The sequence below is a fragment of the Pterocles gutturalis genome, unplaced genomic scaffold (genome assembly GCF_000699245.1).
Source record: "Pterocles gutturalis isolate BGI_N339 unplaced genomic scaffold, ASM69924v1 scaffold1384, whole genome shotgun sequence".
NCBI lineage: Eukaryota > Metazoa > Chordata > Aves > Pterocliformes > Pteroclidae > Pterocles > Pterocles gutturalis.
In genome coordinates this window covers 14,966-35,026 of record NW_010127825.1, presented here as the reverse complement: position 1 = coordinate 35,026, position 20,061 = coordinate 14,966, and the positions used below count along the sequence as shown (strand labels likewise).

Below are 20,061 nucleotides of genomic sequence, written 5' to 3'. Positions count from 1 at the left end.
CTGCTGAAAAAAATCAATGGGAGGCATCTTGAAGGTCTGGACATTCATGATTTTGCTCACAGAAGGTCTAAGGCAGAGACGCGGTGTTAGCCCTGTGGCCAGCATCCCAGGCTAACACATCAACTGACCATCCTTTTTCCTTTGTGTTAAATTTTACCACCCAAAAATGATGAGTTTTATTTTCTACTGCAGGTTATGTGGAAGTCACTTGCCCTTTGTATTGCTGACTGAGATTTGTTTATTTCTTCCCTTGGTTTTGTAGAAAAGTCTTTCATAAATCAAAGGTTGGCAAATAACAAAAATCCAAGATGATTTACTGGCTAAAGGAATATTTGCAGTGTCTTTGGCTACAGAGTTCAAAGGGTTTGTCTTCTCTTGGAAAGTAGCCCTAGAACTGCTGATCCTTAGCTGTAACATAAAAGCCGTCCCAGGAATGATGCTATCAGCAGTCCCAAAGGGATGAAATGGCAACTGAGGAGTGGTATGCGAATGGTCTTCCAGGCCATTGCGACTGAGAACATTGCTTATGCCAGCATCATGAGGCACATGCAGGACTTGCTGTGTTACTGGGACGTCGGTAACCTTAGGTCTTGAAGCAAAACCAGCGGGAGGATGCAGTGTAGCCGTACTATTCTCAAAGGCTTAAAAGTAGTTTTCATAACCTTTCTTTTATACATACTATACCCAGCACAAAGAAATGTGTATGAACGTTTCCCCAGTTCACTTCTGACATGGTGACTTGTGTAGGAGTTTTCAGTCTCATTCAGCTGTAATTTAAAACATCTGATTTGTAAACCCATAAAATTGAAGTTTATGCTGGAAATACAGACACACCCTGGCCTCTTACCGCTATAGGATACGTGGAAAACTGGGAGATCGTTTGGTGTGCAGAGAAGTAAAACCCAAAGTTAGTAATTGGCAGTTTCATTCTTAATATATACACCCTCCATTTGAATTTTCATAAAAATCAGAGTGCTAGATTTTCTCTGTGTTCAAAACAGCCTGTGACTTTTTATTTAGCTAATACTTGCTTTAAGGTATGGTTGCCACTTTGACTCTGCTCTCTTTAGTGTTGTCCGGTAGTTTCTCCCCACTGTGGAAGTCTGCAAAAGCAGCAGAGGTTCCCAGGTAACAAAACACCTCCAAGGGCATAAGGAGAGCAGCACAGGCTGTTTACCCCTCAAGGTTTTCAGGAGGTTCTCAGGATCCTTATAAGCTCTTTTGGCATTGAAGACTGAGCTCACAAGCCGTGATTCAAAGCACTTAGTCAACGTGACCAAGAACTTTATGGCCCGAGGCACGTTAAATCTAAACTGAAATTAAAGGCATCTGCTATCTCAGGAGCTAGGAGCTCCGTCCTGAGGAGTGCTTCTCTGTCTTTAAGCAAAAATACTGCAATATAAACAAGACCTGAAATACAGTGGTGTCCAGCCTGGTGGAAGAGGACTGGAGAACTTCCTAATCACTGCTGGAGTTCATCCCTTTCTCTGGATCATGTTAAAGCTGTCCCTTACTGGGGTGGCTTTTGTCCCTCCTCTGCAAAGATACCGTGGAGATGACTGCAGATTTGCTGAAAGAATATACCCCTTAGGGCTCATTCATTAGCTGGGTAGTGTACCTTTTGTGGAGCACGCAAAACTCCCCGTAGTGCGCTTGAGGAAAAGGCAACTTTGAGAACATGAGTTTTTTTCTTCTGAATTTTAGAATTTGGTCTTTTTTATACACAAGATTCACCAACTGAAAGGACTTAAAGAGAGCTTTCCATGGGGGATTTTCTGGATCTCTGTGATAAACTCTCTCCTCTCCTTCCCCCAGTTTGCTCCAAGTTTTATTTCTTGCTCAGAAGCTGTTGCCCTAGCTGGCCACAGCTGCTCGCCCAGCCCTGGTCACAGCATTAGTTACGAGACTTTAATGACGATGTCTGTCTCAGCCTTTTGCTTAGTCTGGTTACTTCAGTTTCTACAGAATGTTTTCACAAAGAAGCAGATGGTGGTAGGAGTAATTGGGCCGTAAAACAACATTAACAGCTAGAAACGATTTTCACCAGAAAGGATTTTGCGGGCAGGGTGAGGGAGGTTCAGCACTGTTTTCTTGTTTCCTCTCCCGTACATTCAACCCTGCCCCTTCTGTAGGTGGTAGTGCTCCGCGCTGTCTGCTTCAGGAGATGAGCCCTGTCAGGTCAGTCACAAATATGAACAGTTGATGAATAACCCATTATAGAGTCACTTTTATGTTGACTCAGTGGACGTTTCCTGGCTTCAGAGCGAGTCAAGATAATGGCTAGCTTTGTAGAAAGAAAGAATCTCTAAAATGCAACATTTTTTTCCTTTGTGACTTTTATTGCTTTGTACGCTGACATGTCTGAGGGAGGAAAACAGTGCCTTGTTGCCAATAATCCACAGCGCTTGGCACAGACGGTCTTTAAAATCTGGCACCGGGATGAATATTAATTCAGTTGTTTTCCCACAGAAGCTACTGATTAGTCAAGGCCAAGGATCACTGAGATGATTCATTAAAACCCGGCATCTGAGCCCACCTTTACTGAGCAGATCTGCTTTCTGTCACCACTGTGACAGGTGGACCGAATGTGGAATAAAAGGGGCAACTAAAATCCTAGAACGGAGTAAAGAGAAAAATGCAGAGGGACCCCAAAGGCTGGGCTGTGGTGCAACCGCTTCCCAGCTTTCTGGGCATGGAGCCAGGGTGACTAGCCAAGGAGGATCACACCCCAGGCACGGGGCTCCTCCCACGGCTCCGAACTGGTATCCTTATCCCTCTGTCACCGTCCCCTCGCTCCCAGGCTTCCCAGTCCCATTTGGCAACTGGTGGCATGGAAGAGAAGCATGGGACTGCTGTGGCACTGAGGCTGGGAAGCCTGGAGACCACCATGGCGTTCCACCGTTGGCTGGTGGGGTGTGATGGCGACTGTCGATGAAGTCTTGAGCCCCCCAACACATGGCTCCATCAGACACCTGCGTGATCTATCCTGATGTTAGCTATGCTGCTCTGGCTCAAGGGCAACATTTTGAAGTCAGAAAACTATAAAACTTCATGTTGTGACTCTGAAAAGCTTTTCAGAGGCTTAATGAAAAAAATCTCATTTTTTTATTCTTTGTGCAAAACCCACTTGGTTTCGCCTAGGTATTGCAAGGCTCTCCATGCATGAAGCCAGTTGCATTTGGTGCAGTGTTTTCTGCTTCTTTTGGCTTTTCACTATGTTTACTGCTCTCTCTCCATCTGAATCTTGTCTCCTTTCACCTAACAAGAACATTTTGTGTACTTCAAGAGGAATACATTAGGTACAGCACAGGTTTAATGCAGACTATCAAAGAAACACTGAAGGGGAAGATTGGCTGAGATACTGCCATAGGAGGATGAACAAAACGATTGAAAAGGTCTTCCCGTGTCAAGCATCTATGATTTTAAATGCTAAACGATCAAGGCAAAGGCGTTTCCTGGTGATTAATGACAGGCTGGGTGTAGTCATGTCTGGGCCTTAACCCCGGCCTCTTGTATATCCCTAGGAAATGCCCTGTGGCTCCGTTGTTTCTGCTGTTTTAAGCTACTCTTGGGTTATGATTGATTGTCATTTTGAAAAGTACCTTTATGTTTGTGGCTATTTTGGTGACTGCTCTAGACAGCTTTGTTCCTTTCTCAGGTCTGGATGTTATTTCTAAACTAATATAAACGTGCCTAGGTGGCAGAAGTGGCAAAAGTTTAGGCATACATACAGTAGTCATACGCAGGTGTGATACAGCCGGTACACACGTCGAACTGCAGATTGTTTGATATCAAGCATGGCTGCAGAGCTAATATACAGGATCTGTGCCAGCTGGGTAGTGATGTTTGCTTTCCGTCTTTGCTAGATTGCCGGGTGCATTAGTGTTGTTGAGAATCACGGCCAACAAGAATATGATGCATTAAGGTTATAATGTTATGATGGCGAGGTAATGATAATCATATACGTTGTGACTGCGGTTGCTGCAGTGTAAACACTTTCTGCAGCACTGCTCTCTCTCAAGGAGATTGTTTGGGTACCATGCTGCACCTATTGTTACTCTGGTGTTGCTCATGTGACATTGCACCATTAATCCTAAAGATACTCCCAAGGTCCTGGCTTTCTGAAAATATGCTGAAATCAGTGGCACTCGAGATTTCCAGAGTCACAGCCCAATTTAAAAAGCTGAATGTAGAAAATGTTATGTATTTGTTTGCAAAAGCTCTCATTAGCTCATTAGCTTGGGCATTGTCTCGCGCCGTAATCTGCAGTGAACCTTAATGGATGCAGAAGAGAATTCAGTTGCTAGAGATAAGCAAACCAAACACCCACCACTGCTTCAGTCAGTGCAAACCCAGGGTCTGGCCTTGTAGCCCTCACCCACTCAACAGTCATTAAATCAGGCACATCATAAAGGATAGTCATAAAAGTTAAATTTTCCAAACTGGACGAAAGTTGTTTGAGATTTCACATCAGGAAATTGATTTAAATTATCATTTCTTAACGTGGAGGGTGAAACATCAGCTGACAGATCTTGGCAGGTCTCAGATTCACCAGGCAATCCCTATTCCCAGGAGTTTTGTAGCATCGGGAGCTACAGCTTTAGACTCTCCTGAATTTAAGGTAATGATTTGGAGATGCTCTATAATGATTTAATCGCATGCATGAACCAGTAAGCCTCAGGTATGATCAAATAAGGTGTGATGTATCATGGCTGTAGCTCTGCTGGCATAAGAACATTGCCCAGACAGTGTCTGTAGGCAGGTAAATGGTATCTTTCATTAGATATATCCAGAGAAACAGGCAACTTGGAGAAAGGCGTGTGTGCCCAAAAGCTCTTCTCCCTTTTCTAGCTGTGCTGGTTGGTCTAATAAAAGATATTACTTCCATGAACCTTGTCTTGCCCGCAATTAAATAAAATACTACCAGAATCATACTGTGCGAAAGATCTTTTAATTCATTTCAGATCTGCTATAGCTTCCATTAAAACCAGTAGGAGTCTTTACATCCAGTCCCGTCTGCTTCGCCGTGTGAACAGGAAGGTTTTATATTGCTTCACAGCCTCTTCCTTCGTCTTTTGTAGTAACTTAGCAAAGATTTAATAGCGACATATAATGAGGGTTTGTGTGACTGTGGAGTGAGGGGAAACTTTTCTTTTGAATGTGTGAATGATGGAGTGTGCAGATTAACAAAGTGAGAAAGAGCAAAGGTGTGTTCGTAACGGCAATTGACAGAGTTAACAGCAGCAGCGCATGGATCTGCCTGACCTTTTCCATCTCTAATTCTATAGACTGCACTGCTCTTTGCTAGTGGATGGTGAAGAGGAAAACAAAATAGAAAAACTTTCTGAGCTTAGAACTAGGATAAAAATTTAACATTTTGAGGGTATGGGGAAAAAACCTGTCTTCCATGCTTGTCTTTAAAAAAGCAGTAAGTAAAGTATAAAATAAAAATGAAAACAGAAGTAGTAACTTCCTACTGATGAAAATTAAAATTCTTTTCTTTAAAAAGTAGAAATTGATTCTGTATACTTAGTGTATAAAAAGGACATAGACGTTAACTTCGCATACACGCATGGTAGAATAAATATTCTTCAATTTTAATAAGTATGTCATTTATCACAGATGGTGCCTGACTATATTTTTTACTGATTGCTGTATCTTTAAAATGGGAGATGAGACCAGCAAAACCAAAACATCAACAAGATTGACTTTAAACCAAAAAGTTTTTAAAACACTGCTTCTGTTTTAAAATTCTGTTCCGAATTTCCCTTCCTGCCCATGGCCCGTGGTGAAGGACTGCACTGCCCAGCGCATCCCACCCAGAGGTAACATCACTGCCCACCACATTTCACCTTGTACTTCCCAGGAATGATCCCATCTGACCCGCTGAGCTGGAATAGAGGAAGAAAATACAGAATTTCAGGTTTTAGCGTCATGAGCACTTACCTTTTGTAGCCAACTGCTGGCTATAGGATTCATACTTAAATATAAAAATAGGGCTCCTGAAGCAATTAGTGCTCCTAAGTACGTGCAGAATCAGGCCTGGGAATCTCAGTGTTGATCCAGACGGGTCACTGTCTTTATGCTGTAAGATGTCTCACTCATCCGTATGGTCCGATAGTTTAAAAGTGGAACATTTATCAAAATCTCATTACTTTGGAGAGGATGGGAGCTCATGGATTATAAACCTTAATTTATTTTTTATATCTTAAATTATAGTGTGATATCTAAGCCATAAATTTTGACAAAACAAACTGCTGATGCATTTGAAATAGTCGAATAAATACTCCCGGCACCGTTAACAGCAGTGACAGAGGGAGTGAGCAGGTGCGTGGGGTGAGGATGGCAGAGAGGTGGTGATGGCACATTGCTTTTGGAACTGCTACTCCTGTTGTTTTTGCAATAAGATGCCCATGTTTACTTGGAGGAGAGGAGAGAAGGTTAATGATATCAGATCCTGGGAATACAGGCACTCCCCAGTGACTGAAAGAAAATATTCCTGGATCCACCGAAGATCATCATTTCCCTCCCGAGTGTCTGCTAGCAGAAAGACATGCCTGTCTGCCTGCAGTTTAATGTCATCGCAAAGTGCTGATTTATTAAACGGTGTCAGACTTCTTCACAGTCTTTGAGCCTGTGCTCTGTAGGTTTTGCTTGGTGATGGAGGAGGCTGAAATTGCTATCAGTGTACGAGACAGTATTTTAAATTGAGCAGCACTAAATAGCCTGATCCTGCAAATCTAGGATCGTGCAGTTTATTTCAGAGAGACTGGTCTTGCCAAGTTTTGTGTGCCACTTAAGGGGAAATCTTTCCCACCAAGACCAAAATCTTTTGGGAGTGAGAGTGATAAGCCCCTTGAATCCTTGCTAGATAATGCCTGTACCTCCTGGGACAGGGCTCAGAAGATTTATTCAGTTGTATCATTTATAAGAGGTAGGGTTTGCTACAGGACAAAAAAGATAGAAAGCTCAAAAACTGTGTCGGAAAGATTTGGCAAGTAAAGTAAAATGAAATGCAGCCGTGAAACCTGTAATGGGAGCAAGGGTAGGGGTCAGCACCCAATTCATTTAGCATGACAACTTCATGAAGTACATGGGTAGTAAAGGATTGTTTCTGTATTATTTTAGTCTGCATTATTTAATTTTATTCTGTATTATTTTATTTCTGTATTATTTTTGCCCTGGTTACACTGTGCACAATTGGACTCTTCCTCTAATACAGTTAGAATAGTGTTGTTTCCAGAGATAAGATACGTAAAGTGAAGATAGATAGATAATTATAAATATGTCGTCTTTGTTTCACGGTGTGCACAGTCTTCCTGTGAAGGTCACTCGGACAATGCTCCAGGATGTACTTGTGGAGCTGGTGACTTGTGCAACGAGAGGCCAAGCGGCATAATCAGATCTTACATCTGGGTGCTCGCTGTCAGGGTTTCAGGAAACTTCTTTTGCTCCGTGATAGACCTGTTCTCCCTGGGCAACGGGAAAAGCCGATGTGACTGTTAAAACAAGAGTGGAAAAATATGTATCTGGAATATGCATCGCTTTATTCTGCCAAGCCAAGTGTTTATTGTGGAGGCCAGACACATCTGTCCTCCTCCAACAGATATCATGGTGTTTCTTGGATCAAAAAGGCCGACTGTAGTGGAACAGTGGAAGAAATTGCTTCAGAAGACTGACTTATTGGAGTCTTATATCATGTGGACTCTGTCAAAAAAATATTAGTCACAATAAAAGCTGACACTTGGGGAGCTGAAAGCAATATTGCTTGATATTGTGATTACCTTCACGGCAACACGCTCAAGGTGGGCAGTGGGGAATTGAGTCCTTTCTTCTTTTGACCTGGGCAGTCAATATGATTACTTTGGGAAATTTTTTTTTTGTTTTATGTAATAGAACATCAGTAATAAAAGGGGTTTTTTTAAAAAATAGTTTTGGGAAAGAGACTGGAGACATGGATTGCAGACAGCTATTTGGGTCAAGGGGTTAGGTTTTTGCCAGGCTCCAGATGGGGACGGAGAGGAGGACAGGGGCTGGAAGCGATTCTGAAGCTGATCCTGTCTGCGTTGCACAGGCAACAATAACAGCATCAATTTAGGGAGCTGCACCTGATCTGAAGTTTGGCAAGAGAAAGGTCGATGTACGCATGATTCCCTGCATGGGGTATTTCTGAGAATGCTGCTTATGAACGAACATGTGCTTGTTCTGAAAGCTTGCAGTAAGTGTGAATCACAAAACTCATTACACTATCTTTGCATTGTCATGCCCTTGCAGATTTACTGGAAGATCTTGGAAAACAGCAGCTTTGGCGGAACAATTTAGTTATATCAAGGATAAGGAATTTTTGCTGGAAACTTGACAGGCACCAAATCACTTTCTTATATCCAGTTCTTCCAGTTACTTCTGTGGATAACCTTACACTTGCTGTGGACAGTTTTGTGTACCTGGCATGCTTTAATGACAGATAAAACCCCAAATAAACCCCACAAAAAACCAAAACCAACCTTCCACTGTATGTTTGGCTTATTTTTTAACAACCTTGCCCGGTTCAGGTGCCCTTGCTCATGCACGTTGTGCCAAGCGTATAGTTCTGTATCTTCTGCCCTCAGCTGCCTGGCATAGTAAGAGTGAAAGAACTGAAGGGGAGAAGAGTTGTGTGATTGTTTTCAAATGGACGTGGATTTACAGCCCTGGTGTTTCTGCATTATTTTTGTAATACTGATACTGCATGTAGCTGATGGGGTGGAACAGTCAGTTGCTGTGACCAACGTAACTTGTTGACAGTCTGATATCTCGGGATTTATACTGAGCACAGGTTATTGCTAATGGGCAAAATTAGAAATTATAACATTTAATGTGCCAGATTAATTTGATATACATCCAAGTCCATATAAAAACCATTATCTGCTTAGCATGTATCGAACAATACTTGCACATTATTTGTTTTTTTTTTCCTGGTTCCTGGCATCAACAGAATTATTTCCTCTTAATTTATATAGCACAAGATTCACCTCCTCATTTATATAGCATGTAAGTTAACCTGGAGAGTGGCCCAGCAGTTGTAACATATATGGGCTTAAAAATAACCCTGTTATGAAATAGGACGTGATGCAATACAACAGTATTACAGCAGCTTAGTTGTGCTTGTTCAGAAGCAAGCAAATGATGATCATTTGCTACATGCTAGTGGGTGTTCTACCACTCTTGGTTATTCCTGGGCCCCCAGGTCCTAGAAAAGCAAAAGCCAGACCTGAAGCAGCATTACTTTTCTGTTCAGATTTGCAATTCAATGACGAAGTTTGGCATACTGTAGGATGTATTTAAACACAGTGCAAAGATGAAGGGCTGGTTCTGCAGGGTGCTGAGAGGGAGGTTTATGCTCCAGGCTGGGGTGGTCCTGCAGCTGGTTACGGGCACTGACGAGCCAAGCAATGCAAGTGTCGGATGTTCAGCTGCAGAGTGAGGGCTGTGATATTTTCCAAGAACTTGCATCAATCTATCGAGCATAGTCCACATTACTGTGTCTTCTCCCCTTCCCTGCCCTGGTTGGGGCAGGATCAGCCCCCACATACTACTTTCCAAGCTGAAAATCTTAAAAAAACCCCATCAATCCTCTCCAACTGCACAGTCAAAAAATGGCTTTTCAGTCTTTTAAAATCTTGGCTTTTAAAAATCTTTTTAATTTTAATTAAAATATGTTAACATTTTGCCTTTCCCTATGTGTTTGGTTTGGACTCAGAAAATAATTTCATGTTACTGTAATTTTTTTCCAGAACAGCAGATACCTTCTCTCTTCCTCTACAAAAGCTTTATGCCACAGTAATTTAAGATTTCCTCCAGGTTAGAATATTTCTGTGTGTAAAACCTCTTTGAAGGTTTAAATAGACTGTAACTGAGTTTTGACATGTATTAGCACATGTCAAGTACAGCAGTTATTAAGGGTAAGTGGAGACAAGACGCATTCCATCTCTCCAGCGACTGACTCGCAGGTGTCCAGATCACTACAGGACACAAGTGGGCAAAGCCACTAAATAAAAAAAATCACCCTTTGTTGCAACAAGCACTAAAAACTCTCTTTACCAACCATTTCAGCAATAGATCCAGTGAATGATCAGGTGAGGAATAAACTCTAGTTGCTGTCTGACAAAATCCCATCCCAAGGCTGTGACTGGAAAAATTGCCTTCTTATTCCTTTTGATGTGAATCCTCTCTGCCTCTCTTGTAAGGTTCTGCACCCACCCAAAACATATTTTTAAATTACATTAAAGCATACATTTGCACAGCATGATGTGGATAAGTTAAATAGGAGTTACTGAGTTCTGCCCTGTTCCTCTTTTCTGTGTGAGCTGAATCTTTCCGCATCCAAACAATTCATAAATGAGATATCATTTGCCATACTGATAATTTTTTTAATCCTTTAATTCCTTTCATTAATATATGAAGAATTGACTGAAATTGTCATCTCTCCCATCACAGAACTGAAGGACTGTGACATGCAAAAGGAAATGCTCAGGACTCAATACTTTTTAAAGCATAACGGGTTTAAGCAAAGCCAGCTGACTTTCTGCACTTTTTTTCCCAGGGCACAGCTTCTGTTCTGCAGCGCCGCTCTGACAACGAGGAGTACGTCGAAGTTGGAAGACTTGGTCCGTCAGATTATTTTGGTAAGAAAGTTCAGCTGAAGTATAGCTCAGAAAGACAGGCACGTGGAGTTGTATCAAGCAGTTATTGTCCTAATTAGCGCTCTACTCTTTTACCAGCGAGGGGTTATGCGTAGGTCAGCCGCTGCTTTCAGCAATATAGAGAGATTTCAGTGAAGCTGAAACCGTTCCTTGGTTTACACCAGTGTAGCTGTCAGGAGACTGATCCAGAATCAGCAAAACAGTCTGAAAGCATTTGTTTTCAAAGGCATTTTACACGCATGCATTATGCATGTGTAATGCATTTGTACCGTCAACAGAATTATGTAAAGTGTCTATCAAGAGACGTATAAGGGGAGATGTTCTCCAACCAAAGCAACTGAACGGTGACTAGAATATGCACCCTCCAAAAAAGCAGCACAGGGCGTGTGACGTGTTTATCCCTGTTTCCAGGTGAGATAGCGTTACTGCTCAATCGGCCCCGAGCTGCTACGGTGGTGGCACGCGGACCCCTGAAGTGCGTAAAGCTGGATCGGCCCCGCTTCGAACGAGTGCTTGGTCCTTGTTCTGAAATCCTCAAGAGAAACATTCAGAGATACAACAGTTTCATTTCGCTCACTGTCTAAATGTTTCTTTCTGGAAAGCTGCCTTTGTGTGACCTTGTGCACTTAAATTTGCTCTGTGCAGCTCCATAGCTTTATGAAGAAAAAAAAAAAAAAGATGTGCGTTTTATGTCACGTACTGGATGTCAGCTCAAATCTCATGTATCATGTAAGTAGGAAGACAACTGTTTGGATAAGACTAGCTTTGGGGAAGATTAGGCTCTTGGCTTGCAGGCAAGATTTTTACCTATTGTTGGATCATACAGCTTAAAACTGTGTTTTTAACTATTTAAAATTCATATGAACTTCTGTTTCCCTTATTATCTTTGAAGCTGGTCTTATTCACCTTTTGTCAAGCTTCTTTGATCAAGCGATGTCCCTCTGCCTGTCACTTTTAAAAGACTTTTCACTGGTTGTGGACTGGAGGTTTCTGAAATCCCACAGGGTGAGTGGCAGTCGTGCAGTTTAAGAGGGAAGGTTGGAGGAAGATTTTAATCATTCCAGTAAGCCAGGAAAAGTAGATGCTTTGAGTCTTTTTGTTTGTGGCTTAGCTATAGGGGCCATACTCCTCCGTGTTACCAACCCTTTCAGGTCAGCTTTGTAGGATGTGCTAAGCCAAACAGCCTGCTCCAGTCTTCTGGGTGAAGAGGTCAAGGAACAATGTTTTGTAAGAATTCAAATGGAACCTTTAGGACCTAAGTTATTTGTCCTCAGCTTTTTTTTAAATGAGTGTTTGCATTACATCCCTTAAAAGTCCAATGGGAACTTTTCTGCTGAATTAAGTGGGCTTCAAAACATACTTTTCTGTAGCAGAGTATCCTCAGCCACCTCTCTGAATATTCTATGAAATGCTGAAGAGATGGTGCCAGGCACCCATCAGGGGCAACACAGCAGCTTGTTTTTAATAAGGTCCACTTAATTAAATCCAAATGCCTTTCTTTTACTATATGACTAAATTTTAGGATTTTTTAGGATTTTCTGAAAGGCAAACACATGCTTCACAATGCTGCCTCTCCTCCAAAAGCCATGTATTGCATAACAAAAAGCATCAGGATCTTGTAAGAAGCTCCTAGAGCCCAGGTCCTGCAGTGGTGTGCAGACCTTACTCTGCTGCAGCCCTCAAGGATGGGATCATTTAGATTCTTCTTTGCAAAGCTTTTCATTTGAAGGAAGACTTGTCTTTGCTAACAGCAGCAAAGGTCTGCATCTGAGCTGCCCTAAAGAGCGCTGCCCGCTTTTCGGTCGTGGCAAAACTCTATTTCATCTTTATGATAACATTCTTCTGAGTAAATACGAACTTTCTGTACCTTTTCCATGGCAAAGGTTATGCAATTCCCTTTTGACACTAGAGGCATTGGTGAAGAACATGGCTAAAATTACTCATACTGACATGCAATGGGCTTTCTTCTTTGGAATTAACAAAAACTAACTCGGGACTTTCCTATTGACTCCCACCAAGACGGCCCAATATTCCAGGAGCTGCCCGCAGTGGTTTTTACAGAGCTAACTGCTTCTTGACTCCAGATTCCTCTCATCACTTTGAGGTGCTTGATTTATTTCAGCCTATTTTCAGTGGTCCCATCAGTGTATACTCATTGCTACTATTTATTATGATTATGTTATGCTTCTTGCACGTGTTCATAAATATGACCATTCACATTTTTCAGCCTTGCAATTTTTATCACATACATTTATATAGGCAGACCCATTATATAGACAGATAAATGTATATGCCTTTGCAAAACTTTTTCTTTGCTTCACTGTTTTGTATTCTCTTGTGCAATTTTTAAAAGAAATATTTTTTCAAGATTACCAGTCGCTCATGTATGTTCTTTTGCCTGTTGTATTTCTGTTGTATTGGTAAAAAATTGTGTTTCCCATAATATGCAAGATACATTTCTTGTTAAACACCAAGTATTAGCCTCACTGTTTAGAAGTTACTGGAGCGCACACACACAACACAGATTCTTTGCTTGAAACCTTTACAGCTCATGGAAAATTCTATGGTTCTGTTATACGCAATCTGAAGAGAAGTGTAACCATTTAACACCAGGATTCCTATGCTTTAAGTGGAACAAAATGATATTCAATGACATTTTAAAGATAATTGTAATATTTGCAGTGGATGATGGGACAGGATTACGGTATGAATAAAATTCTTCTACGTTATATGCAGCAGTTGTGGGTTTATTAAAAATGGAAGTCTGTATAAATAGAAGTCATGTTCTAGTTAAAATCTGCATATCATAAAAAGTTTGAACTGTGCTGAAAGTAATCAGATGCAAAGGGACAAAAAATAGACCAAGAATCCCGGTGCTATATACAGTAATGGAAACCAAACTGGTTTTCTGGAGGATGAACATGAAGAAAAAAATTTCTTTTGTTTCAATGTAACCATATATGTCTAAATAAAGAAGCAGGGATTCAAGGTGTCTCTAGAACCTCCACATGGTTGTGTAGATGCTGTTTTCACCAGGCATTTAAGCACATGTGGAACATGGTGTGAGCTGCTGGTTGTAGGGACTCTGTGTAGAGCTTCAAAACCCCCAGGACTGCTGGTGAGTCTGTTGTACAGCCAGCGGGAAGACTTGGGGAAGAACAGGCTCGTTCCTTCTCAAATACCAATGCTGCTCCTCTTTCTCCCAATATCATACACAAAGCCCATGGCTCCAGCCACACTGGGGATCTGTCCCAGTCGTTCCTTTCAACTTCTGGCCATGTGTGGATTTTAGAAGTGCAGGTGCCCTGGGACTGGAGCACAAAGCCATTTTTGGCACCAGTGGTGTGCTGTGCTGCTGCCATGGCTTGTGTTCCATGCAGTGGGCTGGCCAAGAGCTACATGGAGGACAAACTTCTTGGAGAAGGCAGAGCCTCCAAAGGAACCACCTGTATCTGGTGCATCAGGGTTGAATGACTGGAGAGTACAGCTTCTGGGTGAGGAAGAGGTGTTGAGCATGTTGTTAGTGCCATACCACCTCCGACACCCCCCAGAGCCCTGGCTGGCCACACAAGGAGGTATGTTGTGGTCCCAGCTTGGCTCCGGTGCTGGAGCCCTCACCCCAGGGCAGCACGCAGGGCTGGTGGACTCGCTCTGTGCAGCTTCTCCGTGGTGGCCCCCGCACAGGAATCTTGGGCGGCTCCCGGCATCCAAGGGCTGTCCAGCTTTCCATTTCTGGAGTGTGTTATTTTTGCCCCCCTTTGCTATGATTCAGGCGGGAAGGACTCGTCTTTCCAGAGAATTACTCACATTATGTAGTAATCAAAAGTGACCACTCTCTCTGAGGTTCTTCCAGAAGGACATTTCCAGCCCACGCTCCCCAGAAAAGAGTATCTCACCACTCATCATTGTCATTCTTTTTTTGGTTGGTTTTAATTGTGTCGCAGCCATTTTGAGACTCCCAAGACAAAAGAAAATACTCTTTTACTCTTTTTTTTTAATAGAAACTAATTGTACCTCCAGGTTTTTTACAAGGCTGGGGTGGCTGACCAGGCTTTGGTGTGTGTGTCAGATTACTGTAGGGTCTCTTGAGCATTCCCACTGCTCCCATATGAACCCTGGGAGTCCTTGATCCTCCAGCAAGCACGGTCTGACACCGTTACCTGCCCAGGTGTTGGTGGAAACAAGAGCTGTTGCAGAGAACCAAGTAATCCCAGTGCACGCCAGTTTGGTTGTTGGCTGCTGGTTTGTTTTTCTTGCAGCACGTGGTCACATGAAGGGTGACACTTCTCCTGTTGTGAAGGTTGCACAAGGTGTGTGCATTGCATTCGGTTTTAAGTCTTAAATGGTGCATAAATCCTTTCACTGGCCCGTTTATGGAAGAGATCGTGTTTGTTCTGTGCGCACATCTCTGTGTAGCAACTGAGAGTATTTTATCTTGTGCAGAGACAAAACTATGTTGATCAACCTAAAGAGAGCCCGAGATCCAGTGAATTACAGTCATTGCCACGGCAGGAGTGTCCCCGAGGACCGCTGCAGGTGGGTGGGAGTTGGCAGGGTGGGAAGACAGAGTTGGGGTTGTCGCACCATTGACCCAATGAGCACTACCCAGTCTAAAAGTTCATGCTTGATATTTCAAAGACTGGCTCACTATTTAAAGACCAAATTATCTACTCTTGCGTTCCCAGGCATGTTTTTTTAATTTGTTTCTAATGATTTGGCAGCTCTGCCTGGAGCTCATTTTCACCTTCTTCAAATGCAGACGACTGCTCAGAAACTCGTACGAGCGTTTCCCCAGCCAGAATCTTCTGTAGGTCCCACTTCCCTCTGGAGAAGGAGAACATTTGGACTTGAGCGTATGCGTAGCCTTGGAAGTCTGATGTTACGGGAACGCATTGGCTTCGATGCTCCTCCTCCTCCGAGGGTTTCTCTCTGTCTCCTTGCTGCTCCACGGAGCTCTCTCTGGGATGCGGCGCTCGCACAACGAGCTGGCCTCTTCTCTGAAAAAGCTGCCTGGCCAAAGGAGCTGGCATCTGCAGCCATCTGGTATTTTTGCGAAGGCTGAGGATGTTTTTTGTGCTTGATCAAGCTCCAGTACCAGAGTGATTCTTCTGATGTCTGAAAATCTGGATTCGGCTTTTAGAAAAGAGGCTGCGCTGTGCCTGGGAAAGCAAAGTAAAGCATGAACGTCTCCCTGGGCACACTCTGATGCCTAGCTCAGAAGTGCATGGGTAACTTTCTGCCTCTGAGTGCTCCAGTCCCTCCCGAGCAATGTTTTAATCCTTGTTTTCAAGTCACTCTCTGCAAAATCATTGCAGAGACCCCCTCCCCTGCCCAGACAAGCTGCAACACATGTCCCATCCTGCGGTGCTCAGGCGGGTTTAAGTGTGCAGAGTTCTCTTTAAAAAAGCCATGAGCTCTCATGAAGGAAAAAAATAATCATTTTACCCAAGAAGACTGCTCCTATTCCAGTATAAACTGTCTCCAAACACGGAACAGCGGCGTGCCATGTTGCTGCATGGGCCAGCAGCGCTGAATGAATTGGCAGATGCTGCGCTGCTGCGAGATCCCTGGTAGCGGGGCTGCGAGAACGCTGCTCCTCTGCTCACAGCTTCGCTTCGAAGCCGAAAGAGTTGATTTGCCAGAGAAGTGCCCCTCGCCCAAGCCCCGCTGGGATGAATCGAGCCTCGGGCTGCCAGGACTCGCCGGGCACGTTCCCCTTACCCTGGGTGGGTGCTAACAGCCGCTGCTCTTTGCAAGAGCTGGTGGTTGGAGAGAGGATGTATGGACTGACGATGAGGTAGGGATTTTCTCACCACTGCCTGCTGTTACTGGCGCTCTGGATGTTCATACTGCTGGCTCTAGGGAAATCAAGCCTTTCTGGGAAGTGGCTACTCCCTATCCTCTTTATACAGAAAATGTATTGTTATTATTTGAAAGCACTTTTGTGTCGCCCTTAGACTACAAGCATGGCGATTGTTCCATTCGAAGACATCATGGTGCATAGCAGTGAAATACGACGTACAGTACCATGCAGTATGTATTTTCCAGATAAACTGGCAAAATAGTGAAATGGATCTGCAAAGTGGGGGTACAATAGCTGCTTTGCATTCCTCCACATGTGTGTAATTTATATGCGCTACAGAGTGACTCTGTTCCGTTCCCATGTGTTTACAATGATCGGATGATTAGCTGTATTTTGAGCCTGTTTCATTTTCTCTGTTGTATTTGTGGGCCAAGCACAAAGTCGCAGCGACTTCAGATCGAACGCAGCGATGAATTAGGGCTGGTTAAACCCTCCCACCATTTATTTCCACTACGGCAGCAAGGGGGAACAGACTTACCAGCTGAAAAACACAAGAGATTATTTCTCCTCATCCAGGGGCAGCTCAAGCAATTTGCCAGACCGAAGTCGCTGGCTGCCTTTGCAGACTCTGGGTTATTTGATTGAGACTTTCCAGCCTGGAGGTGCATCTCCTCCGCACCCCAGCCTGCCCGGAGAGCTGAACGTGCCACAGAAGCGCCGAGCGGGGAAGTGCGTCACCGTTCACAGTTTAACTTGCGTAACGATGACTGTGGGAATCGCTGCCAGAGGAGAATCTGCATCTCTCAGCGCCGGCTCCTGCAGGGATGGAAAAGCCCCAGTCCTGGTCCTGCAGTCAGGAGGAAGGAGTCATGCCCCCGCGCACGGTCCGTATGGCTTTTGGCGAGGCCAAAGGCATCTGGGAAAGCAATAGAGCTGCTCCCAAGCCTGGCAAGCCTGGAAGTCGCTGCTAACGGCCACTGGCAGCATCACGAGCTCCGCTCCCACCAATGTGGATGCTCAGAAGCATCCAGCACATGGTGCCATGGGCCAGATTCCCATGGGATGGCAGGATGGTTCATATCCTTGACACGTATCCAGCAAAGCATCACACCCTCTCCTATCGCCTTGCATTTCTGGCTCTTAGCCCGGGATTTAGCTTTTAGAGAAATAAACAAGTAGCCAAGGAGGGCTTTTTAAAACTTGGAATTGCGGGGGGCAGAAGAAGGTACCGAGATGGCCAGAGGTTCCTGAGGAACACGAGAACCAGCCCAACAAAGACGCCCTTGTGCGAGCGGGGAGATGCAGCAGAACCTGTGTCCGGATGAAAGCTGCCCTAGCAAAATAGCCATAAACAAACCCGCCTCCTCCGCTACAGAAAAGCTGTTGTGCCAGGAGCATATTAAATTGTATATGCTTTTTCTCAAGGCAAAAGAATTGCAGCAGTGACGGCAGCTGTGCGTGCTGGAGCTGAGCCACTGTATTCAACGACTGAGGACGGGGTGGGGGAAGGACTCTGGATGAATGTATTATTCAGAGGGACCCACACTGAAATAATCTACCGGCACTGGGGGTATGTGGTAAGGGGAAAAAAAGTGATTGCCCCGATGCTGCAAGCTGATGCATTGCCAGTGAGCAGCACAGGTGACGGGCCAGCTCCCTCCCCAGGCTGGGATCTGCAGCCCTGCGTGTGTTGGTGTTTCCAGGATGAGGCAGGATGGGTTTGTCCTTTCCGGGTGTCCCCAGAGAGGTTCTCAGTCTCAGCTCCCAGGAGCAGAGCTGGGCTGCAGCTTCCATGCGGACCCAGGCGAAGGAGCAGGTTCTGGGCAGCAGGTATGCAGCCTGGCACAGGGGATGGGATTTAAACCAGCCAGGAGCAGGGAGACGTGGGCAGCCCTGTCCTCCAGGGCAGTGGGCTCTGCTGATGGCCAGCTGGGGGTCCCAGGTGTGGTGGCTAAGTGGGAAACAAAGCAGCTCATACACCCAGGGAGGATTGTTTCAGCCTGGTTCTCCCTCAGCAGGGTTGCTCCCTGCCTGCTCGTGCCTCCATCCTGCCAGGATGGGGTGCAGGGCTCAGGGTTCACCCACACTGCAGCCAGCATGTTGTCTCAGTGAGGCCACCTCTGTGTGAGCGTCACTGGGGACAGGGGCTTGGAAGGATCCCTCTGCCCTCCACAACCTTCAAACATTGGTGAGTTGTGAATAACCACGACGTGGGATTTCACCGCTGTTCACACCGTCTTGGATGTGTGTGAATGGAACCTCGCAGCCAAGCTCATTGCCTGGTCGGAGGAGGATCTCCGAGTCTGCTGCCCAAGCTTTGCTCCTAACTCCTTGGGCTGTTAGTGGTCAAAGTCTGAACTGTGGAGCCCCTGCACAGAGGAGACACGCAGGTCCCATGGGAGCCCAGATCAGCCAGAGACCTTCTGTGAAGTGTGGTGAGTATCTAAAAGCTTTTTGCACCTTGAGTTGCAATTCCCTTGGGAGAAAAGTTGAGTTGTGAGTAAAGAATACAGGATCATTTCCCATTCCTCCCGAAATTTAAAAGCATCAAGAAAATTAGCAGGATGCTTTCCTTATTAGCTCAGGAGCATGCTAGCATAGAGGCACCTCTTGTAGATCCTCCTTAGGAGGGAGCGAAATAAAACAGAATAAATTCAGAAAGGACCTTGCAGGTGCCTCATCAAAGATCCGTTTATCCCCAGGCAACGTAGTTCAAACGCTGTGGAGAAGAAATGGGACAGAAGAGCCTGACACTCATCTCAGCTTAAACTCAGTCGCTGCAGCTGTCCCTTTCTTTAAGGCAGAAGAGGAAATTTATGGCTCTTCTGCAATGTGAGCAATGCTCTGGGCGCCCACAAGGTAAATGCCCTTTTGTGCTCGAATCTGTTCCCTGTCTAAAGTCACTGTGCACGTAGGGCGAACATGATTCCGTGAAAGAAAACCCATTTTGGTTGCTTTTTAAGCAGATTACAGCAGATTAGCCGACTAATCTATACGAAATCCTCTCTCCAACAATTTCAAACTGTAAACAAATCCAGCCACTTTTGTATTGCTTAGAAATATTTACTGTGGATTATATGAAGATTAACTTCAAATGATATTTGCAGCAATGGTTTTATTTTGTGACTTACTACCTTTAGTAATGTAAAACCTTTGGAAAGAAATACACCTTCAACAAAGCGTGAGCTTCAGGTCCACCAGCTGTACAACAGCACGTACCAGATCATGTACACAAACAGAAACTGAGTACAGTATCACTGACAGATGAAGGAACCTAAGAAAAAAAACTACTGGTGCAGAATAAAAATGCCTGGGATTATCATAACAAGGAAATCAAATCTTCCCTGTAAGATCTGACTTGGTGTTTGTAGCTGACACCTCGCTGCTGCTCACTGTTGGTTCTTGAGCTGCAGAACACACTGCGCATGGTCTGTAAGCAAAGGGTATTTGATGGATGTTGTTTGGTATCCTGAGATGTCACCCTCCTGGGGTGGTTGGTGTGGGTGAACCTGGCCCTGCTCGCTGGCCAGGCAGCCGTAAGAACCGAGGCAATGCAGTTCATCTTCCTGAAGATCT

General features: G+C 44.4%; 1 protein-coding gene across 1 annotated transcript in view; it reads left to right on the top strand.

The window, feature by feature from the left end:
• The window catches only part of PRKAR1B (protein kinase, cAMP-dependent, regulatory, type I, beta), a 96,319-nt gene extending 84,870 nt beyond the window's left edge, over window positions 1–11,449 (top strand). Inside the window, exons 9-10 of the mRNA XM_010079384.1 lie at window positions 10,583–10,664; window positions 11,094–11,449. Of these exons, the coding sequence (XP_010077686.1) occupies window positions 10,583–10,664; window positions 11,094–11,266 (255 nt within the window). The 3' untranslated portion in view covers window positions 11,267–11,449. The remainder of the gene's footprint in view (window positions 1–10,582; window positions 10,665–11,093) is intronic.
• Window positions 11,450–20,061: the final 8,612 nt, after the last annotated feature.